The sequence below is a fragment of the Dermacentor silvarum genome, chromosome 1 (assembly GCF_013339745.2).
Source record: "Dermacentor silvarum isolate Dsil-2018 chromosome 1, BIME_Dsil_1.4, whole genome shotgun sequence".
Lineage (NCBI taxonomy): Eukaryota > Metazoa > Arthropoda > Arachnida > Ixodida > Ixodidae > Dermacentor > Dermacentor silvarum.
Window position 1 is genome coordinate 20,974,678 of NC_051154.1, and position 12,584 is coordinate 20,987,261.

Genomic DNA, 12,584 nt, shown 5'->3' on the forward strand with positions numbered 1-12,584 from the left:
GTGGCTGAATGGAAATTGGTGTATACTGTGGGTTCTTGGTGTCTCACAGGAGACCAACCACCGCGGGTTCGAGCTTAGCGAGCCACAGGGCCGCGTCAGCCGTCGCCTCCAGCACCGCTCGCGCGCGAGCTCAGAGGCCGCAAGGGGCTACCGAGCGACGCACGCAAAAACACAGTAAAGCCCTGAGTTGACGGAAACCGTTTACTGAAACCGTCGGCACCAGCACTGCACAAACGCCCGCACGGAGGGGAGCCAAAGGGGTCCCACACCAGGGCGAAAATACAATAACAGGCGCCTATAGCACGTCGCGGCGAGAGCACAGGCTCAAGCTGGGACACGCCGCTAGGAAAAGTCCCGGCGGCTATGCTACTTGCTCTGGCGATAACCAATGGGTCAACTCGCGAGAGCACGGGCAATATCCTTCGGCTTAGGCTTTCGGCAAGTGCGGCTCGGCGAGATACGACCTCGCGCGAGCACTAATGGCACCGCTCGTCAGCTTAGCGTCGGGAAAGGATCAGCACAAAGTACGCGCTCCCCGCACGGGCAAAGGCACCGTGCGCGAGCTCAGTCCTAGTCACAAAGGTGTCGGCGGACGAGAGGAAATCATGAACGTACCGTGCGCTGGTCCCGGAGAGAAGTCCACGCTTCGCCGCTAGCGACCGACAACCGGCCGCGTCGTGACGTCAGCGCCACCGCGGGAACCGGTTAGGCGGTGCGGGCGGAGAAGGAGGCCAGCGGGGAACGATGGCGAGGAATGGCAGAGCAGGCGAAGCGCGCGCAATCATGCCGGCGCAACCCTCAATCCCCACAATACGCATGTGCATATTGTCCCAAAGCCCTAGTTTGCGTAGAGAGGCGTGTGCTTGCGATCGTGTCCTTATGGATAGAGCATCGAGTTGTTGTTCTGGGAGCCAGAGGTTTGAGCCCACCATCGGACACTTGATATTCCTTTTAATTGAAGAGGAAACTATGTGAGACATGCCTACCTATCTACTGCAAAATGCCTGGTATGAGCCAAAGAATTCTTTACATTAAAAAGCAAAATCAACACAGTTCTTTGCAGTGCCTGAGCACAAGAAACGTGAGAAAAGTGGACTGTAAGTGATGCTAAGCTACAACTGTCTATTGAAAGCCAAAGTTCAAGGCAAAAGTAACTTGAATACCTACCTCCCCTCTCTTTCATTTCAAACATTCTCTCACAATTTGGTGCAGCTGCCATGAAACACGCACCACTGACAACACTTGACATCAAGCATTTCTTGGAGCTTTTCTTCCTGTCAGCTGCATCTGTGCTAAGACACGTCACTAATTCTATAACTCTGTGTCTTTCCTCTGTTTTTGTAGGATAATTCAGAATTACATAACCAGAGAGGAGGCTGGTGCATTGGTTCCCACCAGCATGGACTGCAACAAGGTAAGTTTATGTTCCTACGCTGTAAGGCGCTGGATTTCGTAAAATTCTGCTTGTCATAGCATGTAACGAATTGCCCTCATTGGTCCTTATTTGCAAGCAGCTGTTGGGAAAAAAGCAAAAGGTAACTGCAGTTGTCCTTGAAGCACTGTAGTTGAAGCACTTGAAGCACTATAGCCGTTAATTTTTTACACTTGCAGGCTGAGATCTCTAAAAAAGGAGGCATCATGGCATCCGTGTACAACAGCCACGCCGTGGACACAACCATGACTCTGGAGCTGTCCCTTGAAATCAACCAAAAGCTCCAGGCAGTCCTTGAAGACACATTACTGAAAAACATCACCCTTAAGGTGAGTTAGGTCAGGTTGCTGATATTCACATAGATCATACAATTTTGAACAAGCACAAGAACTTGCTACTGTGGAACGCCATTAGCACGTAACCGCTCAAGCTGCAGTGATGCTTTGTACATAGTTGCAGGAAATTCACAACCAAAGCTATGCTTGGTTATCGTGTACCAGTTGAGACACACTGGTTTTGCTATGCAGTACATACTAAGAGCTGAGCATTTTCCTAGAATAACAGTTGGGCTGCTGGTGTGAGGGTTCACAGTCCTTTCTGCAGAAAGCCAAGGCAACAAATGATCCACACCTTGTCCATTAGTTATTCCTTCCATTCACATTCCTTCCATGGGATGTGCCAGCTAGTCATATAGTGTACATTTCCTCAGAACATTTCAATCAATCAAAGGATTTTATTTCCAGCATAATAGTTGGGGGTCACCCCAGGCGAAAAGCGGCAAAATGCAGCTTGAAGATGCCTGGGGGCCGTAACAAGGCAGCATACATAAAATGTATAGATAACATGCACAAAACATAGCATACATAACGAGCAAATATGTTTAAGCTAGTATCGGAAAAAATTAATGGCATAAAACGCTAATAAACATAACCATTACATACACTTAATATGCATCGGTGTTTCTAGAACTAAGAAACTTATAAATGACATCATATATTTACAGCACAGTAATAATTTGTAAAGACGACAAATAATAATAATAATAAAGGTACTCAAAGATATGATGTGAAAAAAAAAAAAAAACATGGCAATCAGGTACAATGAAATGAAAGGGGTAAGGAATGGATGGCAGCGCTTAGTACGGTTCTGAAATGGAGTATTCGCGCAACTGTTTTTTAGAAACGTTAAAATCGATCCCATGCTGCTGATATTTGTTCAAAAGATATGGTACATTGAAAATCAATGAGTGCTTGCCATAAGATGTGCGCCATCGCGGTACCAACCATCTCTCATGGCCTCTAGTTTGAGGATCGCCTATTTGTTTTTCCAGCCTGGAATGACTGTTCAAAAAAATTTGTGTTTTTATTTGAAAAGAAAAACGCGTGCAGCAGGCGGTACTGATAAATCAGCGTGGCGTTTATGATTTTATAGCGGAGAAAGAATTCTCTGGTAGAATGGGGGGGGGGGGGGGGGGGGGGTACGAAATGTTAGCAACGCATCGTATCGCTTTCTTCTGCAGCGAAAAAATTCTGCGCAGATTTGTCAGCGTAGTTGTTCCCCGCGCAATGTGCAAAAGTTTATGCGAGCGTGAAACAGTGCATTGTATATTTGCATCTTAACCTTGCTTGGAAAGGAATGGTGGCACCGCGATAGTGCTCCCGTAGCTGAAGAAAGTAATTTAGCCAGATAGTCAATATGAGCTGTCCACGTCATATCAGCAGAAAAGATGACGCCCAGCGATTTGTGCTTTTGTACAATCTCGATCGGAGTCCCGCCAAGACACAGGTCTGCTGGTAGAAGGGCGTGTTTGTTTTTGTCCCTAAATAAGATGGCTTTAGTTTTGCAAGCATTGATTTTAAGAAGGTTGTCATTCGACCACTTTCAAAGATCTGGAAGCGCTATTTGAGCTTTCATGAAAACTTCATTTATCTCACGGCCGGTTACAAACAGACTTGTGTCATCTGCGTACATTAAAATGGAAATGTTGTTATTTACTTGAGTAACATTGTTCGCGTACACATTAAAAAGAAGTGGTCCCAGGAGGCTTCCCTGTGGAACTCCTGAGGCAACATTTTTAAAAGAGGACATGCAATTATTAATCGTGACACATTGCTGGCGATCATTAAAATAAGTCTCAAACAAGGAATAAGCTACTCCACGTACACCATAGCAGTACGATTTCTTTAAAAGAGCATTATGGTTTAAATAATCAAAGGCTTTTGTGTAATCTATAAAATCACCAAGAGTTACTTTGTTTTCTTCGATATTGCGAATAATTATTTCTTTCTGTGTTAATAAGGCTGTTTCCGTTGATCTTCCCTGGCGAAATCCATGCTGGCAATCGGAAATGATGTTGTGTTGGGTAAAGAAGCTGTTTAAGCGGTAAAGAATTATTTTTTCAAGACCCTTCGAGAATACTGGGAGGATTGATATGGGTCTATAGTTAGTAAACTGGTTCCGTTCACCGCCTTTATAAATAACAGTCACTTTTCCACGTTTCATTGCACTTGGAAAACAACCAGTTGCTAATACCTGATTAAATATATGTGCAAGGGAATGGGAAGTGATATCCATAACATATTTTACAGGGCCGATCTGCATATTATCAATGTCTACAGCTCTACTATTCTTTAGGCGCATGAACACCTGACAAATTTCGATCTCATCGGTGGGCTTCATGAAAATACTTTCTTTACAACAATTACTCACGGTGATGTCAGGGGAACAGTGTGATGCCTTTACCATATTAACGAAGTGAGAATTAAATTGCTCAGCCAAAGCAGATCCCGAGAGCAGTTTTTTATTGATTGTTAGTTCTGTTATCATATCGTCACTGTTTCCACGTTTCAAAACTTGATTGATCACTTTCCACGCTTTCTCAGGATGCCTCTGCGATAAATCAGAGAAAATGTTGTCGTAATACATCGCCTTTGCTTTTCTTAGCTCTGAGTTTAATTGGTTATGGTACTTTTTAAATGCTGTTAGCTGGCACGGTTTTCTTGATGACAAAAATTGTTTAAAAAGTTTATTTTTCTTGTTCATCATTTTGATGTGCTCCGGTTTCCTAATGTTTTTCTTTCCCTTGAAATATTTATATGGAAAAGAAGCGTTATAAATTTGCGAAAATATTGACAAAATTTCAGCGTAGGCATCAGAGGCATTGGTCTTGGTATATCCTACCACAGACCAATCTGCTTTGGTGATTCGGTCCCGAAAGGATTCCATATTTTGCTTAGATAGGCACCTGTATCTCACAAGCGTTTTGGGAACATCATATTGTGGCCTAGGACATGAATACATAATTACAATAGGGCAATGGTTGCTTATATCTGAACATATTGTACTAACACTGTGGACACAGACATCTAAATTTACAATATAGTTATCAAGACCAGATTAGCTATGTTCTGTTACACATATTGGTGTGCTAACAACGCTCTGAAAACCGCTGGCTCGGATTTTATTTATCAACTCAAAAGAGTTGATAAATAGAATCTAGAATAGAATAGAGTTGATAATATAAAAATTAGTTTACAATTAATTTGCTGTGTCTTCACAAAAAGTGATGCTGTCTCACAGAAAATGCTCTGGTTTCTAGCTCACAGTCCTTGGTTGTTGATGTCTTGGTCGGCTTTTGTTGTTAACTAGTTTTGCAAAAATGAATAATTGATTTTAAAAAGGAGGGTGCGTGGAAAAGTTGTGCCACAAGTGTCCTAGTGTTCTGTCAGTGTTGTTAATTATATAATATGTGTGGAACCCCCAAGTTAAATTGGGTGTAATGTGAATGATTGAATATTGGTAACCATTGATATTTTCTAGGGAAATGTTTACCGTATTTACTCGATTGTAACGTGAGTTTTTTTCCAGATTTTTGCTACCTGAAGTCGATCCTCGCGTTACAATCTAATACCGAAATTCAAGTTGTCTAAGAAGTGCTATGATGCACCCAATTCTCATCAACGAGTGAAATGTGCGAGTGAAAGCGCGCGAGGGAATCACGCTTTCACGGAGAGCGATTGCCCGGCGGAGAGCAAATGCGGCGTCTTCCGTCGTGCGAAAGGCCATGGGAGGATTGGAGGGAGGGAGTGGAGGCGACGTTTAGCTGCGGCACCAAATGCATATCTTGCGATCGAGCGCAAGGACTTAGGTGCAAGGGGAACTGGCGACTCAATCTTCGATGCGAAAGGAGGAAAGCCGGAAGGCAGCGCAGGGAGTGAGCGGATGCGGCTTCTACTCTGCCACCAACTGTGTACTTGTACTTTGCGCATCTGCGGACTGTCGCGCACCGTATCTTGAAAGCGATCTCCACACGGCTCTTACCTTTGTATGCGCTGTGCTTTCACCGCTTAGTTTCCGTTGAAGCGATAGACCGCACGAACCTTCGGTCGCTGGTGCTGGTGCTGCTGCGCTTGCTCACGCCAGCGATTGTCTGCGGTCATCGGGTGTGATCTAGTCATGTTTGCTTGTGCGCGCTGACACCATGCTTATTAATCCAGTTAGTAAGCGAATGTGTCCAAGTTTATGCAGCCGATGTACTATCCTTACTCGAAGTACTATCCTTACTCCGTATAGCTCTCTACTAATTTGCAATCACAATTGATGTTTCGACTTTTGGGCGAAACTGCAACTTTTTCATTCATCCGGTGGTCTCGCATTACTTAAGCAGTTTTTTTCTTCCGCTTTTTGTTGTCTTTTTTTTTTTTTTTTTTTGCCGAAGGCAACAAAAAGTCACCCCTCGCGTTACTTTCCGGTTTTATTTTTTCTTGATGGACGCAATGAAAAGTCACCCCTCGCATTGCAATCGCGGTCGTGTTACAATCGAGTAAATACGGTATTAGGTGGTATATGAGAGTGGCTTCAATGGTGTCAGTTATGCACTTGACTTTATACTTGTTATTGTCTGGTTCTATTCATTGCTTCAACTAACTGTAGCAGTGAGTCAAAACATACTGAATGGGCTAGTTCGTTTTTCCTGGCTTACAAATGGCTCCAGAGGACACGAGGGACAAAGGAGACAAAGAAGAGGACAGAAGAAATACTGTCTAGACTGGTGTAAGGGCCGCTCCCCCAACTTGGCAGCCCAAAATTTGAAGAGAAAAAAAAAATCCAGCGGAGAAGCAATCGCGTTTGGTGCACTGATGCCATGTACGCGCATCAGCAAATTTTTGCACGCTGCATGAAAAAGTGCGGCTCTTACACGCGTCTATACGGTATGTTGTAATCATTTTGCAGTTTCCTCTGTTCTGCGTGTTGTTCTCTGGCTCCGTTTGCAAGCCATATAGCAGTGAATTCATTTTGAAGAGTGGGCCTCATAAAACAAAAACTGAGAGCACTACATAAAGACTGGTTGAATTTTTGTAAAGAGCAAGCAAAATTGTTTCGGGTATCTAAGTTTTGTGATCCTAGCTTTAATAATGAGATAATTAAGTTGTGGAGGCAGATGTCCATGTGCATACACAAACTGTAATTTTAGATGTTGCAGAGTGCATTGATACACACTCATTGCAGATGTTTGCAACATGTTGCCACTTACATGTTCTTTCTTTTTTTCTTCTTCTGCTTCTTCTTCCTCGCTTGAAAAACGTTAGGGAAAAAATGTCATTATGGACTCTCACACTTGAACTGCAGCATTCTCCATGATGTTCTCAGCGAACGTAACCTTATTTAAACTTTGTTCAATTTACAGGAAACATCTTGCATATATTTTAACCTTTTTTCAATCTGCTGCTTTTAATCACAAGCATTTGTGTATAATTTTTCTGTTGCCACAACAGGAGAACATCAACACCCTTGGGGAGGAGATCGCACGGCTGAGCAAGGACCATCGCCTTGTTGGTGCAACACAGTGCCGGCGGAAGTAAAGGGAATAACTGCATGTTACACCCACTGGCTCCCTTGAGTCAGGGTGAGGCTGCAGGAATCGGCTCTTTTGTACATAGTCTAGTTAGGCAGTGTTCATTTCCACTCTGCCACCTTGCAACATTGAGGCTATGAATCCAAACTAGCCTTCTAGGCTTTAGTGCACAGTAGCATGTGAATGTTCGGGTATTAAGTTCAAGCAATGGCAATATTGCCATTCTATTTTGTTGTCAACTTTCACTGTACATTGTCACATCTTTGTGCCACGTGCCTTGTAGAATGTGTCTGCAATGAGGCACAAACTGGCCAGCTTGTGCAGAACTCCACAACCGTGCTTATAACATTCATTGTTCTTGCAGTAGGCAACTTCATTTAAGACTTGCTCCTGTGCTGAGCTTTATCAACCGAATCACATGTTGACTTTCTTGACATTATCTTGTATTGTGCATGCTGACGAGTCATTTGTGCTTTTCCCTACAGGAGAAGGAACATGTTCATGTGTCCACTGATGCATTGCAACTGGTATGAACACTCATAAATGTTCAGAACATCTTTGCAGTTGTGGTGCTGAGGGGAGTGTGTGCAAGCGCCTTTGAACAGGACTGTTCCTTATATTTGGTTTGGTTGGAGTGACACCTACTCTCTTCATTCAGTGCAAATTAGATACAGCTTGCTAGACTTCCATTCAGCATATTCACATCTTTTCAAGAGCTTGTTTTTTGATGCATCTATACCTCTGTTGGCAGTGTTAGCTCTATACTGCACACTTTTATCATTGCATAATCGCTCACTAAAAGTTTTTATATATGTATACTAAAGATATACTATATACGTGTGTATATATATGTATAGAACATATAGCATACTTTATTAAGCAAATTATTGAAATCAATTTAATGAGAGTGGATGACTAGGAAAGGACTAATATGAGCTCTGTAAATGGTGTGTGTCGTGCCATCTAGTAAATATAGACTTGATCCATGCTTAAAAATGCAGCCCGTCATGCTTGAATTGTGTTACCAGTCGTTGACAAGCTTAAATACAGGTACTCTGGATACGCATTTGGCATTTCTCTCTCATGTACTTCTGAACAACAAAGTTGTGAATGTTTATATGAAGTATAGATGCTTATCAAGCATACTCTCTGCAACACTATCCAAGCACAATTTTATTGTAGAACAATGCATCTGACTTTACTGCATTTCTTCATTCTGTTACTTCCGTACTAATGGCTGTTTTCTTATTTGTTAATACCACTGGTCAGAATAGCAAAGATGACGTGTTGTGCTTCCTTTGCCACTGGGATTATCATATTTGTGTATTTTGTTATGCGGAAGCCTGTGTGATGCCCTGGTAGCTTTGTGCTGAACTTGGGATGCTGTTCACTGATTTGCTGTCATGCTTTCTTTTAGGTACTTGTCATGTATCAGATTTGCTTTGTCCATGCCTAGTTTAGCTGGTCGCTTTCTGTACTTTGCATGACAGGAATAAATGAAGTTCTAAGGGTACTGAGTATAGTATTGAACAGTGGCTCAAGCAAATATATTAAACAAGCACAGGCCTTGTTATGACTGCTTGTATTCAGCAATCCACTACAGCCATATGAACACTAGCTGTGCTATCAGATGAACTCCAAAGCTCATTTGTTTAACATGCACATACCGGGTGCGCTAGGTATTTGAAGACATAATGACGACTTCGCAAATAGCAATGATATTTCAGACCAGAATCGAAACATTCATTCCAAATTTTTTACGGTGTTTCCAGACGTGGGCAAATATCAACTTTTTCAAATATGAATCGAATATCAAATAGTCAAATGTAGACGCGTATATTTACAGCAGGAATATTTATTTCGGTATAATTGGGCGCCACGCCTGTAATGACTAGTGCAAGAACGACAACTGACCATCCAGGGACAAAGGATCAGTTTTAAACACGATATCACTAATTGCCATTAAAAGAACTGCAGGAATAGCCTCACATCTTAAGATCCTAGTTGCAAACAAGCTTTCCATGGATGAATGGCTGCTGTATGACAAGCTTTCCAAAAATGCTTAATAAATGGTTGCCGAAAAAAATGTCAGAAGTTGTGAAAACAGAAAAAAAAAAAAAAAAAGCTGCTGAAGGACTTGTGTGCCATAAACACAAGTAAAAAGGCCTGTTGCAAGGAACTCGCTGGTTGTAGCCTAAAAGATGAAACTGTTACTTGACTAGACTGCCAAAAACACTAAATGACAGACTACAATAAAAAAATCTCAGGTTGTCATGTTGGCTTCCGCTGCGAAACAGAAAACAATCCTTGCATTACCCATTTTTTTTTTTTATGCATCGCTTCGAAAACCTTTTGTTGTTGTTTTACTTCTAATAATTTGTTATACTTTGTTCAGCGGGCAGAGAACAGTAACAAGACTTTAACAGTTGGTTGTTGCAAAATGTTTTGGTTATTTTTAATATTTGAAAATCCAGTATAGTTCCTTTTCGAATACGAATATGAATAGTTAATACATAACATTCTATTCGTATTTGAAACTTCAAGTAGTCGCCCATCCCTAATTTTTTTCTTTGACAGCTCATTTCTCATATTGAATAAAACCATCTTCAGCCTCAATTATTGACTGAATTTGGCTTCTGTAACCAGCTGCATCCTCGATCAGATAGTGTGTGTTGATGCTGGGCAGTGCTTCCGCAATAGCAGCCTTTAGCGAGTTATGGTGTGGCTGTTTGTTAATCTCCCTCTCACTGACGGCCCCCTTTAATAGCATTCTAGCAGGTTTATATTGGAAACTAGGACACCACATTGCAGATGACATCGCATCAGGGTTCTTACTCATGTCTTCCACCTGCTGGAAAAATGAAACACCTGCATGATGTCTGACCACAGGCACCGCTTACTTTTCTTTGTCTCAAATCGTATTTGGCTATAAACTGTTGCCTCATCCCTAAAGGAAAGGATTTGGCAACATTCAATTCAAAAAGGTGACAATCTCCAAGTAATTGTGGTTGGCGTGTAGGGCAGCTAGGACAACATATGGGCTTAATCTCCTGTGTCGGACAGGAAGCTCATACCCTCTAATAAGTCTGCTAGATAGGTTGCAGAGGGGTTAGTAAAGACAAGGTTAGGCGCCTAGACAGATATAATAAGAATGTTAATGTCTATCACTATTTGAAGTCATGTCCTCAAATACCTTGCACACCCAGTACTGTATACAATGCATCATTCTGACTGCTGTACGAACTCTAATTAAATTTATTAAATAAGACAGTTTCACACAGTAGTATCATTATGTGGAACATTTTCTCTTCATGGGTGTTTCATGAGAGTGTGAGCAAATTTGTGCATATTTTTGTTAGCCTTGACTATTTTGGGCATGCTCTTCTTCTGTATTGAGTGCACCAGACTAAATGTTGCTACATACAAGAAACATATCTACATATACTTTATTCTTTTCCTCCCTCCTACCCCTCTAGGACACAAAAGTTTACTGACTTCAAAATGTTCACAAGTTTGGCTTGCTCTGTAATAAATGACATGAAGGCCCCATTCATGTCTCCAGAAGCAATGAGGAAGCCTGTTCACAAAGAGAATTTTAGTTTTAGTTTCATAAACTATTTTTAATGTTGTTGCGGGCTGGTTTGTGCATAGGTAAGGTGAAACAACACATACTCATGACACAGAAAAAAAGCAGACACCAAATAATTGCTTAGCAAGGAATCTTGTGATGCCTAAGCTCCAATATTGAAGTATTTATCTACTCTAGAAATGCACATTCCAAACCAACTGCAGCAGCATATGATGGTGATATTTATCAATGCATCTGAGGCGGCATAGAAGTATAGGGCTTGATTTTTTCACAAAAATTTCTCTTCCCAAAAGCATAGCCTCAAACTGGCACAATAGCATAATGAAAGCACTTGAACTCTTAAATCAGTGCTTTTGTCAAGGATGGGCTTCAGCTACTTTTAAAAGTGCAGACAAGGCCCTAAAACGGTGCATTTCTGCAGCCACACTTGAACATTAAACTTCAGAAAACTACCTCTGAGCTCCCAATGATAACCGAGTGAGGGCGATCAAGCCAAGGCTGTTTTGTCACTGTTGTCAAGGTCACCCAGGAAAACCTGATCGCTGTAATGATGTGTAGAAGAAAACCTAATTTCATATCTAAACATTTTTATTCCCCAAATTTTGAAGAATATAGAGCTCGAAAACAAAAAGCTGCACATGCATGCCATGTGTGATTAGATGAACATTTATTTTCTACTCTATTCCTTTCTGCTTGGGAAAGAACAGTAAAAACATAGTGTCGCCAATGTTTATATATACAGTGGAATAATCTCTTTGATACAATCTTCACGGGAACCAGAAAATAAAGCGTATCATCCAACGACTAACCAAATCGTATTATCAGGGGAAAAAAAAAAAAAGCTACGGCCAGTTCCACTCTGCGAAAACTGTTGGAACAGCAGAGCTGTTCTTTCGTTTTCATGGAGTGGAACACTGGCCGTAGCTTTTCTTTTTTTTCTTTCTGCCACACAACGATAATCATCATCTATCTTGCGTGCTTTCCTTGCGCTATCGCCACACGCACAGTACTTTCCGGCCGCGAACGGCATGCGTGATATCAGGTGACATAGCATTCTTGATAGGAAAGTGGCGAGCACCAAGGTTTCAAGAAAGGAAACGCAAGCAAGCCAGATGACGATTATTATTGTGTGGCAGAAAAACTCCCCAAATACTCCCATTTGACTTAGAGTGTAGGTTCTGACGCGCGCTCCTCATTGGCTCCCCTTTCCGCTGAGTCTCACTCGCCCCTCTCGCTCCCAGGTCACGTGACCAGCGTGACGCCAAGCAGCACGACAGCACAGGGTCGACCAAGAACAGCTCCGCTGTTAAAAAAACGTATCCCGAAAAACATATTATGCAGAATTGTATCAATGAAGTTCCACTGTATATATATATATATATATATATATATATATATATATATATATATATTATTGTTGCGGGGAAGAGAACGAAGAAGGTGTCTCGTGAAGGAGATAACGAAGACTATGGCTGCTTGGGTGCCATTTCTATCTCATACACACGCATTTACACCTGTGCACCTGCCTTTTTCCTGCATCAATATATATATGACAAGTGATGCTGACTTACCTTCACATTCATTGTGGGATATTTCTCCATTCAACACCACCTTGGCTATATGGATGGATTTTCTGAACATCCACCTTGTTAAACAGTGTGGTGGCTTGTACCACCAAGCTCATTATTTTTACCTTTCTGCTGCATATA

General features: G+C 41.8%; 1 protein-coding gene across 1 annotated transcript; it reads left to right on the top strand.

The window, feature by feature from the left end:
- The first annotated feature begins 837 nt into the window (after positions 1 to 837).
- On the top strand, positions 838 to 8,799 carry LOC119457778 (coiled-coil domain-containing protein 186-like). The gene is made up of 3 exons (XM_037719481.2): positions 838 to 1,414; positions 1,612 to 1,761; positions 7,207 to 8,799. Exons 1-3 carry the CDS (start codon positions 1,400 to 1,402, stop codon positions 7,291 to 7,293), a joined length of 252 nt encoding a protein of 83 aa, XP_037575409.1. The 5' UTR covers positions 838 to 1,399; the 3' UTR covers positions 7,294 to 8,799.
- Positions 8,800 to 12,584: the final 3,785 nt, after the last annotated feature.